Here is a 16,920-nt window from a genome sequence, read left to right as displayed (position 1 = left end):
CATATGAATGAATTCTGAAGAGAGACGCACCATACCTTCGCCACACTACCCTCCCCTTCTTCTTGATGCAACATTTTATACTCAAGAGACACAAAAAATGATAAGCTAATGATCCTCTGTGACTGTCATGCTCCCTGGTGAAGAATAGTTTTTGTTATTGTTTTATTACCCCTTTCTCTCCCCAATTTCGTGGTATCCAATTGGTAGTTAGTTTTGTCCCATCGCTGTAACTCCCGAACGGACTCGGGAGAGGCGAAGGTCGAGAGCCGTGCGTCCTCTGAAACACGACCCAGCTAAGCCGCACTGCTTCTTGACACAATGCCCGCTTAACCAGGAAGCCAGCCGCACCAACGTGTCGGAGGAAACACTGTACACCTGGCGACCGTGTCAGCGTGCATGCGCCCGGCCCGCCACAGGAGTCGCTAGAGCGCAATGGGACAAGGACATCCCGGGCAGCCAAACCCTCCCCTAACCCGGACGACGCTGGGCCAATTGTGCGCCGCTTTATGGGTCTCCCGGTCGCGGACGGCTGTGACAGAGTCTGGACACCAACCAGGATCTCCAGTGGCACAGCTAGCACTGCGATGCAGTGCCTTAGACCACTGCGCCACTCGGGAGGCCCCCGGTGAAGAATTTTGAATGATTTTATTTAGACAGGAGTAATTCTATAATGTTGGCGAAACATACAATTACTTTAGGGCAATCCAGCATCCTAACAGTGCACTGTGCAACCGCCAACTTCCCATTCCAATTTGCAAGAGGCTGAAACCAGAGATCTGTATATAATGACGAGATGCTCATCTCTTCGCCCTAACAATCGGAGTCTTTGTCCCAAAGGCGGGAAGGCAAGGGACAAGCTTAGGTCTGCATATTATTCCCATTGAAACGCATTGTGCTCATACTGGACAGATTTTGGCAAGAGTGAGCCCTCTCGCTTCGCCTCCTCCTCTCTGCTGAAACTATATCACCTGAGAAAGCATCCGCGAAACAGCAGCCCTCTATATATAGCCCATGTATCTGATGCTGTCTGGCCAGAAATAGTATGACATGCCATACTCTTTTGGTCCAGACAGCATCAGATACATGGTCTACACATACTGAGACAGAGGGGCGCTGTTTCGCTTGCTCAGATGCTTTAACTGAGATTGATGAGTCTTCCTGTTGGCATTTTATTTGGATGGGCAGGCCCCCCCATAACGCCGGCCCTGCCAATTAACTATTCGAAAAGGGACACAAGCTCTTGCTTGCTGAATGTTAAATACAGCAGCCAATAGAACTCACGGATAGTTTGAAAGAAGAGAGAACACGTGATGGCGGTAGGCTATAGCAGTTATTTATTCAGACCCATAACCCTTCAATCTTCGTGAAGAGAAGGGAAAGCCTTCTGCATCTAATTCTAGTCCTATATTATTCAAGGATGTCATGAGAATAATGAAGATAAGGACAACAAAACTTATTTCATTTAACTGTTGAAAGCGAGGAAGGATTGAAGCAAAAAGAGAGAGAAAGAGGAGGTAGGCTAATAACATTAGGGGAAACAATATGAAAGGTATATATGCGTCAGCCTACTAATTATACAAATAGACCCTATTAAATTTCAAAATTAGAATCAAATTCGCTAGCCTATAACTTGTAACTTTGTAGGCTGCATGTGCTGCATCAGAATCGCATGTTCTCTTCATCATGGTTTGAACGACGTGCGTAATTCCAGTCCATATAATACAGTATAATACAATACAGTAATACAGTTCACACTCAAAAAGATTAGCCTACTGGAGCTAGTTTCATTTATTTACCCAAGAGAGCATATAGCTAGCTACATCTATGGGCTTTTATGTTTTTCTGTCGTGCGTAATGTGCAGTAGCCTATATCATATATGTATTGGATAACGGCACAATCGTTTGGGCTTTTTTGGGCTTGGGCTTGGGCTCATTAAATGTCTTTAATGTAGGACAAAAACATTATTTAATGTATGGCTCATCAGGCTCAGGTAGCATCAGGCTTGAATTTTGGATCAAAACTCAAATCAAATCCAGACATAGGCCTATTTATATGCTTTATAATGCTTTTGAAGGACACTTCCGGTTTTGGCGGGAAATACCAGGATACCTGGGAGAAAAGTGATTTATTCTCAGGATGGAACATTTGTAAAAAAAAACTGGAAAATATTCAACCCTAATCCATATCGCATGAAATATTTTGAAATGTCACATCCGTTTTTATAGATTACTGTGTGTGTCATCTCTCTCCCTCTCTCCTCTTGCGGCTGCTTCCCACACACACCAAGCCTCGCCCCCTGTCACTCAAGCAGCGCAGTTCCTCCTCCTTGCTGTTAGATTCACTATACGTTTGCATGCTATTCTGTTAGGTCAAATTCTCTGATGCTCGTCAGATGTGGCAGGGCTTGCAAACTATTACGGATTACAAAGGGAAACCCAGCCGCGAGCAGGCCATTGATGCGAGCCAACCAGACGAGCTAAATGCCTTCTATGCTTGCTTCGAGGCAAGCAACACTGAAGCATGCATGAGAGCAGCAGCTGTTCTGGACTACTATGTGACCACGCTCTCCGTATCCGATGTGAGTAAGACCTTTAAACAGGTCAACATTCACAAGGCCGCGGGGCCAGACGGATTACCAGGACGTGTACTCACAGCATGCGCGGACCAACTGGCAAGTGTCTTCACTGACATTTTCAACCTCTCCCTGACCGAGTCTGTAATACCTACATGTTTCAAGCAGACCACCATAGTCCCTGTGCCCAAGAACGCCAAGGTAACCTGCCTAAATGACTACCGCCCCGTAGCACTCTCGTCTGTAGCCATGAAGTGATTTGAAAGTATGGTCATGGCTCACATCAACACCATCATCCTGGAAACCCTAGACCCACTCCAATTCGCATACCGCCCCAACAGATCCACAGACGACGCAATCTGAATTGTACTCCACACTGCCCTTTCCCACCTATGTGAGAACACCTATGTGAGAATGCTATTAATTGACTACAGCTCAGCGTTCAACACCATAGTGCCCACAAAGCTTATCACTAAGCTAAGGTCCTTGGGACTAAACACCTCCCTCTGTAACTGGATCCTGGACTTCCTGACGGGCCGGCTCCAGGTGGGAAGGGTAGGCAACAACACATCTGCCACGCTGATCCTCAACACGGAGGCCCCTCAGGGATGCGTGCTTAGTCCCCTTCTGTACTCCCTGTTCACCCATGACTGCGTGGCCAAGCACGACTCCAACACCATCACTAAGTTTGTCGATGACACAACGGTGGTAGGCCTGATCACTGACAACGATGACACCTGGCAGTGCGGTGCCAGGACAACAACCTCTCCCTCAACGTCAGCAAGACAAAGGAGCTGATCGTGGACTACAAGAAAAGGAGGGCAGAACAAGCCCCCATTCACATCGACAGGGCTGTAGTGCAGCGGGTTGAAAGCTTCACAGTTCCTTGGTGTCCACATCACCAACAAACTATCATGGTCCAAACACACCAATACAGTCGTGAAGAGGGCAAGAAAACGCCTATTCCCCATTAGGAGACTGAAAAGATCTGGCATGGGTTCCCAGATCCTCAAAACGTCTACAGCTGCACCATCGAGAGCATCACCACCTGGTATGGCAACTGCTTGGCATCTGACCATAAGGCGCTACAGAGGGTAGTGCGTACGGCCCAGTAAAGCCAAGCTTCCGCACGGCAAGCGGTACTGGAGCGCCAAGTCTAGGTCCAAAAGGCTCCTTAACAGCTTCTACCCCCAAGCCATAAGACTGCTGAACAATCAATCAAATGGCTACCCGGACGCTGCTGCTACTCACTGTTTATTATCTATGCATAGTCACTTTACCCCTACCTACATGTACATATTGCCTCAATTACCTCGACTAACTTGTACCCCCGCACATTGACTCGGTACCGGTACCCCCTGTATATAACCTCGTTATTGTTATTTTATTGCCTAACTTTTTTACTTTAGTTTATTTAGTAAATATTTTCTTAACTCTTATTTTCTTAAAACTGCATTGTTGGTTAAGGGCTTGTAAGTAAGCATTTCACGGTAATGTCTACACCTGTCGTATTTGGCGCATGTGACAAATACAATTTGATTTGATTTGATTTTAAATGCAGTTAACAGATTGTTCCAAACAAGAACAATGCTGCTTTCCACTTTGCTTCTTAATATAAATCATTATATTTCTATAATTCCAACAGTTCACCCAAGTGTTTTGATTATATCACAAGTCAAATATAATTAATTTTTTGTTTTTTTATCGCTATTCTATTTTTTGCCCATATCCTGCTGACCTAGTGTGTGTGTGTGTGTGTGGGGGGGTGCATGGGTCTGGTGTGTAATAGGCTTAGGCAGGCTGTGAGGCATGGGGAGATGTGAGCTGTGATGTAACTGGGAGCAGTGGATAGTTTCTCAGGGGGATCAGACAGGAGTCCTGGAGTGCTACACCATCACCCTGTGGCACAGCATCTGGCCATGGCCTAGTTTGACTACGCAGAGGTCAGTACACACACACACAAACATACACACAAACACACACAGCTTGGCTGTGAGAGGCAGCAGTAACTAGACACTGTGAGAGCAGTGTAGGGTTTCATTCACAGCCAGTGACTGATACTGTACATATCCTGAGTAAAGCAGCAGTCTAGACATCACCTGTTAGGCTGTCACCTGTATTACAGGGATTGAAAATGTCATAGTGGAAAGTAGACACACTGAGGAAGGTGCAAGCCAATACTTCGGGTGTGTTACTAGGCCATGGCCTTGAAAAGAGCATATAAAAATCAAAATATCTACTATATCTCTATATCAGTGCTGGCCTTATTTAAACCTCGATATTAACAGATTGTTTCAACTTCATCTAATAATGGAAAAGTGAGTAATGAAAGGTTGTATTAGATGTGAATGAGAATCCAGTTGTTGCTCTAGGTTGAAGTTTTTCACTATGTAGAGATCTAGGATCAGCTAACCTTCCCCCAATCATTACCTTAAGTATTAGTGGGAAAAATGCTAAACTGACCCAAGAATAGTGTCGAGGGGCAACTTCACCCTACACACCTCAGTTGCCTGTGACATATTGATAGGCGTCAGACTGCAGTGAGAGGATCAATCTCCCTGCCTGCTGCCCCCTTCATCAACACCTAAACAAACCTTCTGCTACACTCCGTCTGGCCAAGGAGGAAACACACTCACACCTATGTACGCATGCATGGACGCACGCGCGCACACACACTAGTCTTGGGTGATATACCGTTTATACCATATACCGGGGTATTTAGAAATACTGACTGTATGATTTTCAATACCGAATATCAATAACGCCTTGCGGGGGTGCATGCTACACCACTGCTTATAACTATAAGTTAAGTATAACTACAGTGGGGAAAACAAGTATTTAGTCAGCCACCAATTGTGCAAGTTCTCCCACTTAAAAAGATGAGAGAGGCCTGTAATTTTCATCATAGGTACACGTCAACTATGAGAGACAAATTGAGGGAAAAAAATCCAGTAAATCACATTGTAGGATTTTTTATGAATTTATTTGCAAATTATGGTGGAAAATAAGTATTTGGTCACCTACAAACAAGCAAGATTTCTGGCTCTCACAGACCTGTAACTTCTTCTTTAAGAGGCTCCTCTGTCCTCCACTCGTTACCTGTATTAATGGCACCTGTTTGAACTTGTTATCAGTATAAAAGACACCTGTCCACAACCTCAAACAGTCACACTCCAAACTCCACTATGGCCAAGACCAAAGAGCTGTCAAAGGACACCAGAAACAAAATTGTAGACCTGCACCAGGCTGGGAAGACTGAATCTGCACTAGGTAAGCAGCTTGGTTTGAAGAAATCAACTGTGGGAGCAATTATTAGGAAATGGAAGACATACAAGACCACTGATAATCTCCCTCGATCTGGGGCTCCACGCAAGATCTCACCCCGTGGGGTCAAAATGATCACAAGAACGGTGAGCAAAAATCCCAGAACCACACGGGGGGACCTAGTGAATGGCCTGCACAGAGCTGGGACCAAAGTAACAAAGCCTACCATCAGTAACACACTACGCCGCCAGGGACTCAAATCCTGCAGTGCCAGACGTGTGCCCCTGCTTAAGCCAGTACATGTCCAGGCCCGTCTGAAGTTTACTAGAGTGCATTTGGATGATCCAGAAGAGGATTGGGAGAATGTCATATGGTCAGATGAAACCAAAATAGAACTTTTTGGTAAAAACTCAACTCGTCGTGTTTGAAGGACAAAGAATGCTGAGTTGCATCCAAAGAACACCATACCTACTGTGAAGCATGGGGGTGGAAACAAAGTGGTGGTTTTTCTGCAAAGGAACCAGGACGACTGATCCGTGTAAAGGAAAGAATGAATGGGGCCATGTATCGTCAGATTTTTAGTGAAAACCTCCTTCCATCAGCAAGGGCATTGAAGATGAAACGTGGCTGGGTCTTTCAGCATGACAATGATCCCAAACACACCGCCCTGGCAACGAAGGAGTGGCTTCGTAAGAAGCATTTCAAGGTCCTGGAGTGGCCTAGCCAGTCTCCAGATCTCAACCCCATAGAAAATCTTTGGAGGGAGTTGAAAGTCTGTGTTGCCCAGCGACAGCCCCAAAACATCACTGCTCTAGAGGAGATCTGCATGGAGGAATGGGCCAAAATACCAGCAACAGTGTGTGAAAACCTTGTGAAGACTTACAGAAAACGTTTGACCTGTGTCATTGCCAACAAAGGGTATATAACAAAGTATTGAGAAACTTTTGTTATTGACCAAATACTTATTTTCCACCATAAAATAAATTCATTAAAAATCCTACAATGTGATTTTCTGGATTTTCTTTTCTCATTTTGTCTGTCATAGTTGACGTGTACCTATGATGAAAATTACAGGCCTCTCTCATCTTTTTAAGTGGGAGAACTTGCACAATTGGTGGCTGACTAAATTCTTTTTCCCCCACTGAATAAGAAATCTAAGATGTGTTAAATAAAGATAAATATTCCTCTTGAGGCACAGACAAGTTACGAGTGCCATAGGGAGGGAAACCTGCATTCTGACAAGCAGTTAATGCACAACAATTCTTGCATTCGCGGGGAAAACAGTAGTTTTAATGGCCTTTGTTAAAGATAGGGAGGTCCCAGCTTTCCATTCCTATTTTATTTATTTATCAACTCCTAAATATGCGGGAACTGCACCATTTTAAACCCCAAGTTTTTTAGCAGCATCATGGTGAAGTACTTTACAATTCACACGAGTGCATAGGGGAGAGTGGGGCTAAATCTAACACAGGTCAATTGGGGTAAAATGCCACCCTATCTCAAAATCTTTATGGGGGGGGTGTGACTTAAAAAATTGTGATGAGACAGATTACATTTTTTGTTGAGCAAGAGTAGTGGCAACCAGGGAAGGTTTGTGGGAAGAATGTGACATGAAGTGGTTTCTGTGAGAAGTACAGGCAGGGGGAAATACCCCTGGTGGCGGGTTACGCCAGGTTACCCTAACAGGTAGGCTTAAATTATATTCACTGTGTTTATGTATGTTTTTTGGGACATACAATTCATCAATAGGATGCTAACTAGTTAAAATAATTATTTTTTTGATCTAGCTAATGATTAGCCCAATATCCTTCTCATAAAATATCTGGGGGGGACCCACAAAATAAGGGGGGAGGGACCTCCCCTTCAATGCACCCCCTACCATCCCCTAACCACTGGGCTGTAGTGCTACTGTATGCACGGGGTCTGTGCAGATACAGAACAGACAAAGACAGCCTCATGCACATTTGAGAGGACTGTCTCAGTACAGGTTTGGGTCAGTGCAGTGCAGTGGGGGCTTTCATAGAGGAAGACTGAATAACTCAGCTCCCCACCTCCTCAACTCTCCCAATGCTCACTCCCTTTCTCCATCCACTACTCTTTCCTCTTTCACTGTTTCCATTGCTCACCATCCTTATTGCCCTTCTCTCTCACTCGGCTCTAATTTCACTCTGTCCTTTCGACACCTACAATCTCAGATTGTTCTGAAATCGTTTCTGTCGTTTCTGTAGTTAGAAACAGATTAGCATTCCTGAAACACAGTGAATATAATTTAGGCCTACTTGTTAGGGTAACTTGGGGTAATCCGCCATGTGGGGTAAATCCCCACTCCCTGTACTTCTCACAGAAACCATTTCATGTCACAATCTTTCCCCAAAACACTTTCCCTGGTTGCAACTACTCTTGCTCAATTAAAAATAAAATATGTCACCCCCCCAAAAAAAAGATTTTGAGGTATACTGGCATTTTCCCCAAGTTACCCTACAATTGACCAGAGTTAGATTTAGCCGCACTCTCCCCATGCACTCACGGTGAATTGTAAAGTGCTTCACCATGATGCTGCTAAAAACTTGGGGTTTAAAATGGCGCAGTTCCCGCATATTTAGGAGTTGATACCATCACCAGATTCACAGGGAATACATTACAAAGGTTGAAGAAGCAGTATTCCAAGCAGCAGCTTTATACTACTTGTCAGACAGAAAACTGATACTGTATACTGGTTGTTGGGGTGGGATTGGCGTCGGCAGTCTGTGGGTGGCTATTGATCATTTTATTGGATTCCTCAGGTCTTACTAATTGTTAAGAAGAAATATGGTCCTAATCGGATGTTAGGTACTATATTTATTGAATATGATATGAATCCTATACATAAAAATTGGCCAATTTGGGTGCAATCAATTAGCTTAATTTCTCAGAGATCAAATTATATATTAAATGTCTCAGGAATGCTAATCTTATCTGTGTCTAACTACAGAAACGATTTCAGAACAATCTGCGATGGTAGGTGACATGGCCTGCTGAAATGACATGGAATGACCCATCTCTCTTTCCTCCAAACTCCCCTCTGTTCTCCCTCTCTCTCTCTCTCTCTCTATGTGTGTGTCTCTCTCTCTCTCTGTTAGGGCCATGCGATGAGCAGCAGGCAGACGCGTCTCTCCCCACTCCCTCACTCTGAGCTATGTAACCGTTCCAGTGGTAGCAGCCGTTCGACCCCAGCGCTCCATAAACCCCATCTCTCATCCTGCTCTTCCTCCCCCACCTCCTCAGGGCTAGAGTTCACCCTAACACAGCTGGCTACCTGTAACACCCCCAATGACCTCCCGCCACAGCCTTCTCCACACACATACACGCAAGCGCACACGAACACATGCAAACACAGACACACACACACACTACAATCACAATACATTTACATGTGTGCACACACTCTAAACAGTGAATAGGTCTCCCAATAATGGAAAGACAGATGTGTTATTATAAATGTATGACATTTGCATAAACTTGGGACATTTTCAACACCGGTCGCTCGCTCGCTAGTTGCCGACTGTTAAGTCGCCAAGTGTCTCCTCCCTTCATGGAAAATGACTAATCGCTGGTAGGTAGGATGCTCACACTTTCGCAAAACGTGAACCATAGGCTATGCATTGATACAGGTTTGCATGTGTGTGTGCCGTGTCCGTGCATGTGTGTGTGTGTGTTTGAGAGAGAGAACACAGACAGAGGGATCTGTGGAGACAGCGGCTGCCACAGGCGAGGGGGGCACAGACTGGTTATATAAGGCGGTAGTCTGGTCTAGTCTGCAGCCTCAGCCTGGCTGTATACAGGGCCAGGGGAGAGGCAGGGGCACCCAGCTACAACATCCTGTATTATTAAACTGCCCCGGGTTTTTGGCGCACACACACACAAATGCATGTACACATTACGCACGTCAATACACACATTCACATGCACATTCACACTTCAATATGTGCGCACACACACACACACACACATGCATGTACACAACACACAGTTCAATATGGGCACTCAAACAATCACACACATAAGCACACGCACACACACAGCTATAGGAACACACAGTACACACACAACACAAACATGTATAACTGCATCTATCACAACAGATCTAATGAGAAGCTCTCTGGCACTATGGGAGTGTGTTTGGGGATGCCTCTACCTCTTCACTGCCTTGTAAACAAGTCATTCTGCTCTGTCCTATTTCTCCTCCTCCTCCTCCCTCTCCCTCCTTGTGATGGAGAATTGCCCCCTCATTGGCCAAGCCATATCTCTCCCTCCTTTTCTCTCTCTCTCTCTCGCCCCTTTCTGTCTCTCTCTAATGCCTTCTCTCTCCGTCTTTCTCTTTGGTCGAGCCATATCCCCAGGGTTGACAATGTCTCACAGTGTCCTTCCATTATCAACAGCTCCTATGCATATTCTGTCTGTTAGTAGCCTGAACACTCCAGACAGGCTTCTTTCTTACTCAACATAAATTCCTAACAGTGTTTCATAAGTGCCAGGTGCACGTCACGTGACCAAAACATCACCTTGGACTACCACTAACTGCTTAGGCATATGTAAACACCAAATGCACTTAAAAACACACAAACTGTAACTGTCATTGTCATCTCAAAAGTGCCGACTCATCATTAGAAGAACCTCCCTCGCAACACTCACACTGTTGTCTGCTTTTAAGGTGAAAGCATTGCACTCACAAAATGTAACAGGAAACCAACCGCCCACATGAACACAGTGTTACCTTGGACTGCAGGATATTTGCCACTCTTGTGTCACTCCACTCAGCTCAGGCCTTCAGCTTGGGTGCCTCTGCTCTGTCAGGGTTGGCAGTCTCAGCCTCTGGCATTGGGCATAAATCTGCCTGTCTGCCACAGTCACTAGCCTCTCTTTCCCTCTCTGTCTGTCACTGCAGTAGCCAGTGAAGCCATTCACTGCTGGCTGCCTCTTCCATGGGGGTCAATGCAGCATGTTATCTCCTAACTGTTGACACACACCCTGGTCACCATAGTGGCTTGCTTTGTCCTGCATCCTCTAGAATGAATACATATGGCAATAGAATGAATACATAAGGCAATAGAATATAGAATGTAAGCTAAAGGCAGTCATTCAACGAGAGCAGCAGCAGACCAGTTTCGTTGTTGTTGCAGGTTGGTTAAATCCTACTTCCTGAGCACAGGGCCTAAGCAGATGCAATGCTATGTGTTTGTTACAACATATTTGGGGAGCACACTACCTCTCATGCCATCCATAATAAAATTTCACCTTTCCGCACATCACATTGGGTTTGGTCAACACATAACCAAAGCATGTTTCTAACGTCTAACAGCATCATTTGCAGACTGCATTTTATGTTTTGGAGTACTGACTGACACGTCTCCTTAGCTGTGACTGCTGGTAAAGCCACATAATCCTCTTAATGACCTGGATCACTATTACAGGCAGTGTGTGTCATTGTTGATCATAAATCAACAATCAATTTGAACTGCTATTCAGCTTTTCTATGAGATACTGCATGTTAAAACGTTGAGGGAAACAAGAAGCTGCTGCTACTATTACATACAATTGCATCAATGGAGGGTGTTTTGACTGATTTTCTATGTGCAGCCATTCATAACAAAGCATCAGCCATTCATAACCAAGCATCTGGCTCATATGTATTTTTGTACTGTATGAGACCCAATCGTGTTCACTGATCAGATAGACATGCAGGCAACTGATAGGCTACATCATTGCATTTCCAGTGTTGACAAGAATAATCCCAAAAATATACACGAAACCTTACGAAATGCAACGTCAATCGAGTTTGAATTGTTAGACCAAAGCACGTTATTGTAGAGGGTAAGTAGGATACAACCAAAAAGAGATGCATTGATAGTCTTGCGTAACGGACCCAGCCTATTGCTGCACCACATTGAAACGCAATCAGCTTTCAAGCAGCAGGACATCCGTGCACAAAAAACACTACCATCATTATGCTTGTTACATTGGAGCCTACAGGTCTCCCGGAGCGAAGAGGCTAGTTGTAGCCTATTGTTTACAGTTCAAAACTTTGGGAACCAGTGAGATATTTCATAATATCCTAAAGCAAACCGAAACACAAAGTGAACACGTGACCATATGCATGCAACACTGTTGTACTGACGTTTCTCGCCTACCTTCCGACTGTTCCAGTATTGACCCACATGCCACTCCGAGCGTGGTTCGACCGAGCGCGGGAGAGGAGTGGAGGCAAGAAGAGGTTGGCAACTCAAGAGCCCTGAGAGAACTAGTGTGAATGTTGCACAAAAACTCAGCGCTGTCACAAAGGTAGCATCTTCCTTCTTCTCGCTGTTCTCTTACAATGCGTCAGGCTGCTCACTAATTTGCATCTAGCTAAAGCACTCACTAACTCTGAACTTTTACCTAAAACTGCTCTTATTTGGTGAAATATTAACCGTTGATAGTTCTATCTCGCCTATGAGCCACCCGTCTGTGTTTTTGTTTCTCCAGCTGATTTCTTCAAAAGCACACCCCATTGGTTTGCATCATGATATCTTGGAGATGGGGATAGATGGGAGCCAATGGTAAGGAGCTGTGCTCTTCCTGTTACCGCCCCGAAGCAGTTTCCCCGCCCCGTTAACTCGAAACATGCCGTGCCCCCCCGCCTACTTCTGTCTTCAATCAGACCATTTCTGCTTTCTTTACAGCAATGCCACAAGTTCAACCTGTGTCTTTTTTATCGCACACTGTAGATGTAACAGTCAGGTTGAACATCTATTTATCATTTTGAAATATTTGACACAGTCTATTACACAGTTCTTGATGTAGCAGTACTTTATCTCATATTGCAAGCTATGACATTTCAAATTCAGTTAAATGTTTGCCAAACACATCACTGTGAGGCTCTCTGGCTAGTTATGTAAGTTCAATGGTATGGCAACTACATACCACACACAGCGACACCAACAGTCATGTGCTCAGCCACCGCTGTAAATATAGGAGCACATAGATGGGCACTGTAGATGAGAAAGGTAAGCCTCCCCACCTGTATAATGAATTAGCCATTTTTTGCCATGGACAGAACGTCTGGGAATTCAATGCCTGGAATGTTAAGCTTTGCCACAGGGGAATAAATGCCACTGTGGCCAAGAATAAAAACTAATCTAATGGAATGCATTACTTTGTATTCTCATTATAAGGGCATAGATTTAACACTTAACTACCCATGCACTGTGACCAGAGAATGTGTCCTGTAGGATGTTAATTTTGGCATCACAGGTCATAGGGTCATTATTATGGTTACGATAATAAAAGTGACCCTTAGCCTTTGGCCCATTCATGACAGTGCTGAAGTTGGCCCAATACTGACAATGTGCTCATCCTATTCATAGTAAATCAAGGAAGAACAGGTTGCAATTATACCTGACTAGTCTCTAACCTACATGTTCAATGTTTGATCAAACACTGTAACCTTGTCCAACATTCAAATTAAAATGCTTGTGGTCATACACACTTATGTAGTCATAGTCCAAAACGTAGGTGCTTGACTAATGATACATACATGATGCTAATGATACATACAAGACCAGAAAGGCCCTCACACTGTATGCTCCTAATTACCTTCTTTAATGAAATCAAACAAGACCTGAGGAAGATGACTTTTGACCTCTTGATGAAAATGTTGTCATTAAAGGTGGGAATTAGGACCAACATTTAAATGAGCTCCCCAAAAAGCCTGAGTAGAGAAACACTGCTCTACTGTGTATAAGCAAAAGAAGGCTGGCATCTCCTGGTGGATCTAGGTACTGCACGTTCCAAAAGAAAGGCTATAGGAGCGTAGCCTGTTATTGCTAGGGAACAGCTTAGCTCACACCCCGTTCCCATTGTCTTGTCAATGCATTCACTCTGCCCTGTCTGTCAGCCCGCACGCACGACACACACACACACACACACACACACACACACACACACACACACACACACACAAAGCCATCACCAGATAGGCCTGGGAGCAGTAGCGGTGCGTAGGTAAAATCACTGAGGAAGCCAAGCCAAGCCAGTAAAAAAGGCATATTACAACCTATGTTGTGATATTTGCGTTGTTTGCTCTATAACCCATTCGTTCATACGCCACCGTAATATACAATAAGGCCGTGACAACAGAAGGACAACAGTCACACAGTGGCAGAATAAATTTAAGTACACATAGGTTTGTTTCATCACAAAACCAGAGAGCAACATCTGTTTGGTGAAGTCCACAAAGCAAATATTGCATGTAACTAACAGGTATATGACCTGCAGCATGATCAAGCAAGTTCATGTTTTCGACAGTTTACTAAACAACTACTGATTTAGAACCACAGAGTTACCGCAACTCAGCACAAAGACAACAGGAGCACTGCCTGGCAAAACTGTCTATGGCTCTGTCATACAGTACGCTTTCAGTTTTTGTTGTCATAGTCAACCGAGCTAAAATGCTTGCCAGTCTAACTTCCTCACATAGGCAACAATGAACCAGCTAAGTTAGCTAACTAGTTAACGTGTGCCTACTAGGCTACATCTAGGCTACATATTGAACTTCAATCGTCTCAGGCCAGTGGCACAGTATATGAAATTATGGTTAGATCAGAATCAGAATAGACAGAGGGGCGCTGTTTCCCTCGCTCTGATGATTTCTCCGGTGAGATTCAGCCACTTGCGAATTGACAGAAAATTATGAAAACACAGAGACAAAATTCCCTTGGCATCCATGTATACACGCCACTGACTGGGAGTGCCTATAGCAGTGCCCACAGCAGCCAATCCTGAGAAAGTGATGCCCCCTGGCCCCTCTGGCATGGCTCAAATGGAACGCCATGAATGATGGGGTTGGAATGTTGCATAAAGCGGGGGGTCATGGTCTTGCACTGAGGGTAATAGAATTTGGAAAGGCAGCGCTTGTTAAGGAGGTACATAGTGAGTGAACTCTCAAATGCATGCTGTGGTTGTGGCTTCCCTGTTTCAGTTGCAAGAAGCACTAGGCTTGTATCAGTGTTTTATGACTATGTTATTAAAATTGTAGGCCTATGATACATTACCATTAAATGCGTGTGGAAATGTCTCCTTGCTGGGGTACTGTAATGAACTGTGGGTTGAGAATGAGCTAAGGCCATAGATCAAGGAAGGTAGTTATATTATCTAAACAAAGTCAATTCTTTTTTTAAAAAACACACACACACAAGTGGCCATCACATGAGCATAAGGCTGGGAAATATGCTCTGCTATATTTGTTGATTTAGCTCTCTTCAATGCGCGCGCGCGCGCACACACACACGCTCACACACAAACACACGCACACACGCACACACACACACACACATTCCCAGGCTGCTGGAGCAGTAGGGGTACCTGGATGACCGGGCCACAGAGGCTAGTATGAAACTGAGCCTGTCTCTGTTATACTGTATGTTCTAGTAATGTCTGTCTACCCGTCTGTATCTCCTCCTCTCTGTGCCCAGACAAAGAGCCCCTGACCCCGAGACATACGCCCCACAGCTCACCAAGAGGACACTGACACTACTCTCCAAACCCCGTCAGCTCACCCCAATACCCCATGCCCCATGCCCCATGCCCCATGCCCATACTGGAGCATACATCTAGCTGTCAAAACACCCAGCATCTTCCACCACACCCACGAGAGCTTCCCTCAGACAGACACCATGCGACAGCCAGCAGCATCGGCCTCCACACTCTGACACAAGTAGGTCAGTGCCAAAGTGGGCCATCAAACAGTCCCCCAACACCGAGGAAGAGACAGGCATATCACAGAATTAACTCTCATTTTCACGCTGTCACACATAGCAACTTGAGGATGTTAGGGAGATAGCTTGTTTTTTTCTCCCATAGGAAAGTGGTTTGCTGCTTGCTTGGCCTCAGGGAAACTTAGAGGTCAAGGGTGAAGGGTGACGATGGTGCTACCTGAGGGGCAGGCGACCTCGTGGAAAAGAGTGAAGCTGGCATTCCTAAATACACACACATGTATGCACGCACACACACAAACATGTCGCACGTTCTCGCACACACACACACACAGTGGGTCTGAACCCCTCCCTGTGCAACTGGGTCCTGGACTTCCTGATAGGCCAACCCAAATGGTGAAGGTATGCAACAACACCTCCACCATGCTGATCCTCAACACATGGGCCCCACAGGGTTGCGTGCTCAGCCCCCTCCTATATCTAAAGTGAAGTCATGTTAGTCACAGTACACCTAATCTTGTTCGGTTAGTGCTATCCGAGATCCTTGGGGCGTCCCTCCCCTAAACCCTAACCCTAACCATAACCCTTACCTAATCCTAACTTTAACCATTTTCAATTTCAACTTCTATGGGGTAGGGACGCCCCAAGGATTCCCGAATAGCAGAGGACCAATCTCGTTCCCAGACACTTCCGCCCAAATGCGCGGAAGGTCTGGTGGACCAACGCATCAAACTTGGCCTTTGTTAGCCAATACAGAGTGCCGGTAGAATCTCCCGGCACATTACTCATTGGCTTAATCTACCAACCAATCATCTCCCACAACACCTTCCCCTATGTGTCTTGTGCACCACTGTCGTAGTTGGGATAGTTTTCCCCACAAGCGTGACACACATCGACCACAGATTTTAAGGGTGTAGTCTTTCTTCTTCTCGGTGGAGCCATTAGCTAGCTAGCTATGTCCTTTGCTAATAAGCTAGCTGGAAGGTAGGACCTGTTGTTTTTAAGGTTAGGGTTAAGGTTAAGGTTAGGTTTAAAATAAAATGTTATTTTTTTGGAAATGGGCGGGGTTTAGCCATAATTATGACTTTGTGGCTGTGTTAATTAGTGACGGCCAGGGGGAATGTTTTTGCTAGTAAAGGACATAGACTGATGACAAATACTTTACTCAGTAAGGTCACTTCCATAGAATTCTATGGTTACTCCCACTAAGGCGAACTTTGAATGATTGATATCCCAAGCTTATACAGTGCCTTCGGAAAGAATTCAGACCCCTTGACTTTTTCCAAATTTTGTTAAGTTACAGCCTTATTCTAAAATTCATTCAATCGTTTTTTCCTCATCAATCTACACACAAT

At 44.9% G+C, this 16,920-nt stretch overlaps 1 protein-coding gene across 3 annotated transcripts in view; it reads right to left on the bottom strand.

The window, feature by feature from the left end:
• Positions 1 to 16,920, bottom strand: part of LOC121587520 (rho-related BTB domain-containing protein 2-like) — a 103,242-nt gene that overhangs the window by 57,034 nt on the left and 29,288 nt on the right. The window contains exon 1 of one of the 3 annotated variants that reach the window (XM_041904530.2): positions 12,005 to 12,470. The exons of the other annotated variants lie outside the window; for them this stretch is intronic. Within the exon in view, the coding sequence (XP_041760464.2) occupies positions 12,005 to 12,033 (29 nt within the window). The 5' untranslated portion in view covers positions 12,034 to 12,470. Of the gene's footprint in view, positions 1 to 12,004; positions 12,471 to 16,920 lie in introns of those variants that run through there. 3 annotated transcript variants of the gene reach the window in all.

This window comes from Coregonus clupeaformis, chromosome 18 (genome assembly GCF_020615455.1).
Source record: "Coregonus clupeaformis isolate EN_2021a chromosome 18, ASM2061545v1, whole genome shotgun sequence".
NCBI classification, from domain to species: Eukaryota; Metazoa; Chordata; class Actinopteri; order Salmoniformes; family Salmonidae; genus Coregonus; species Coregonus clupeaformis.
This window is presented reverse-complemented; position numbering and strand designations above follow the sequence as displayed.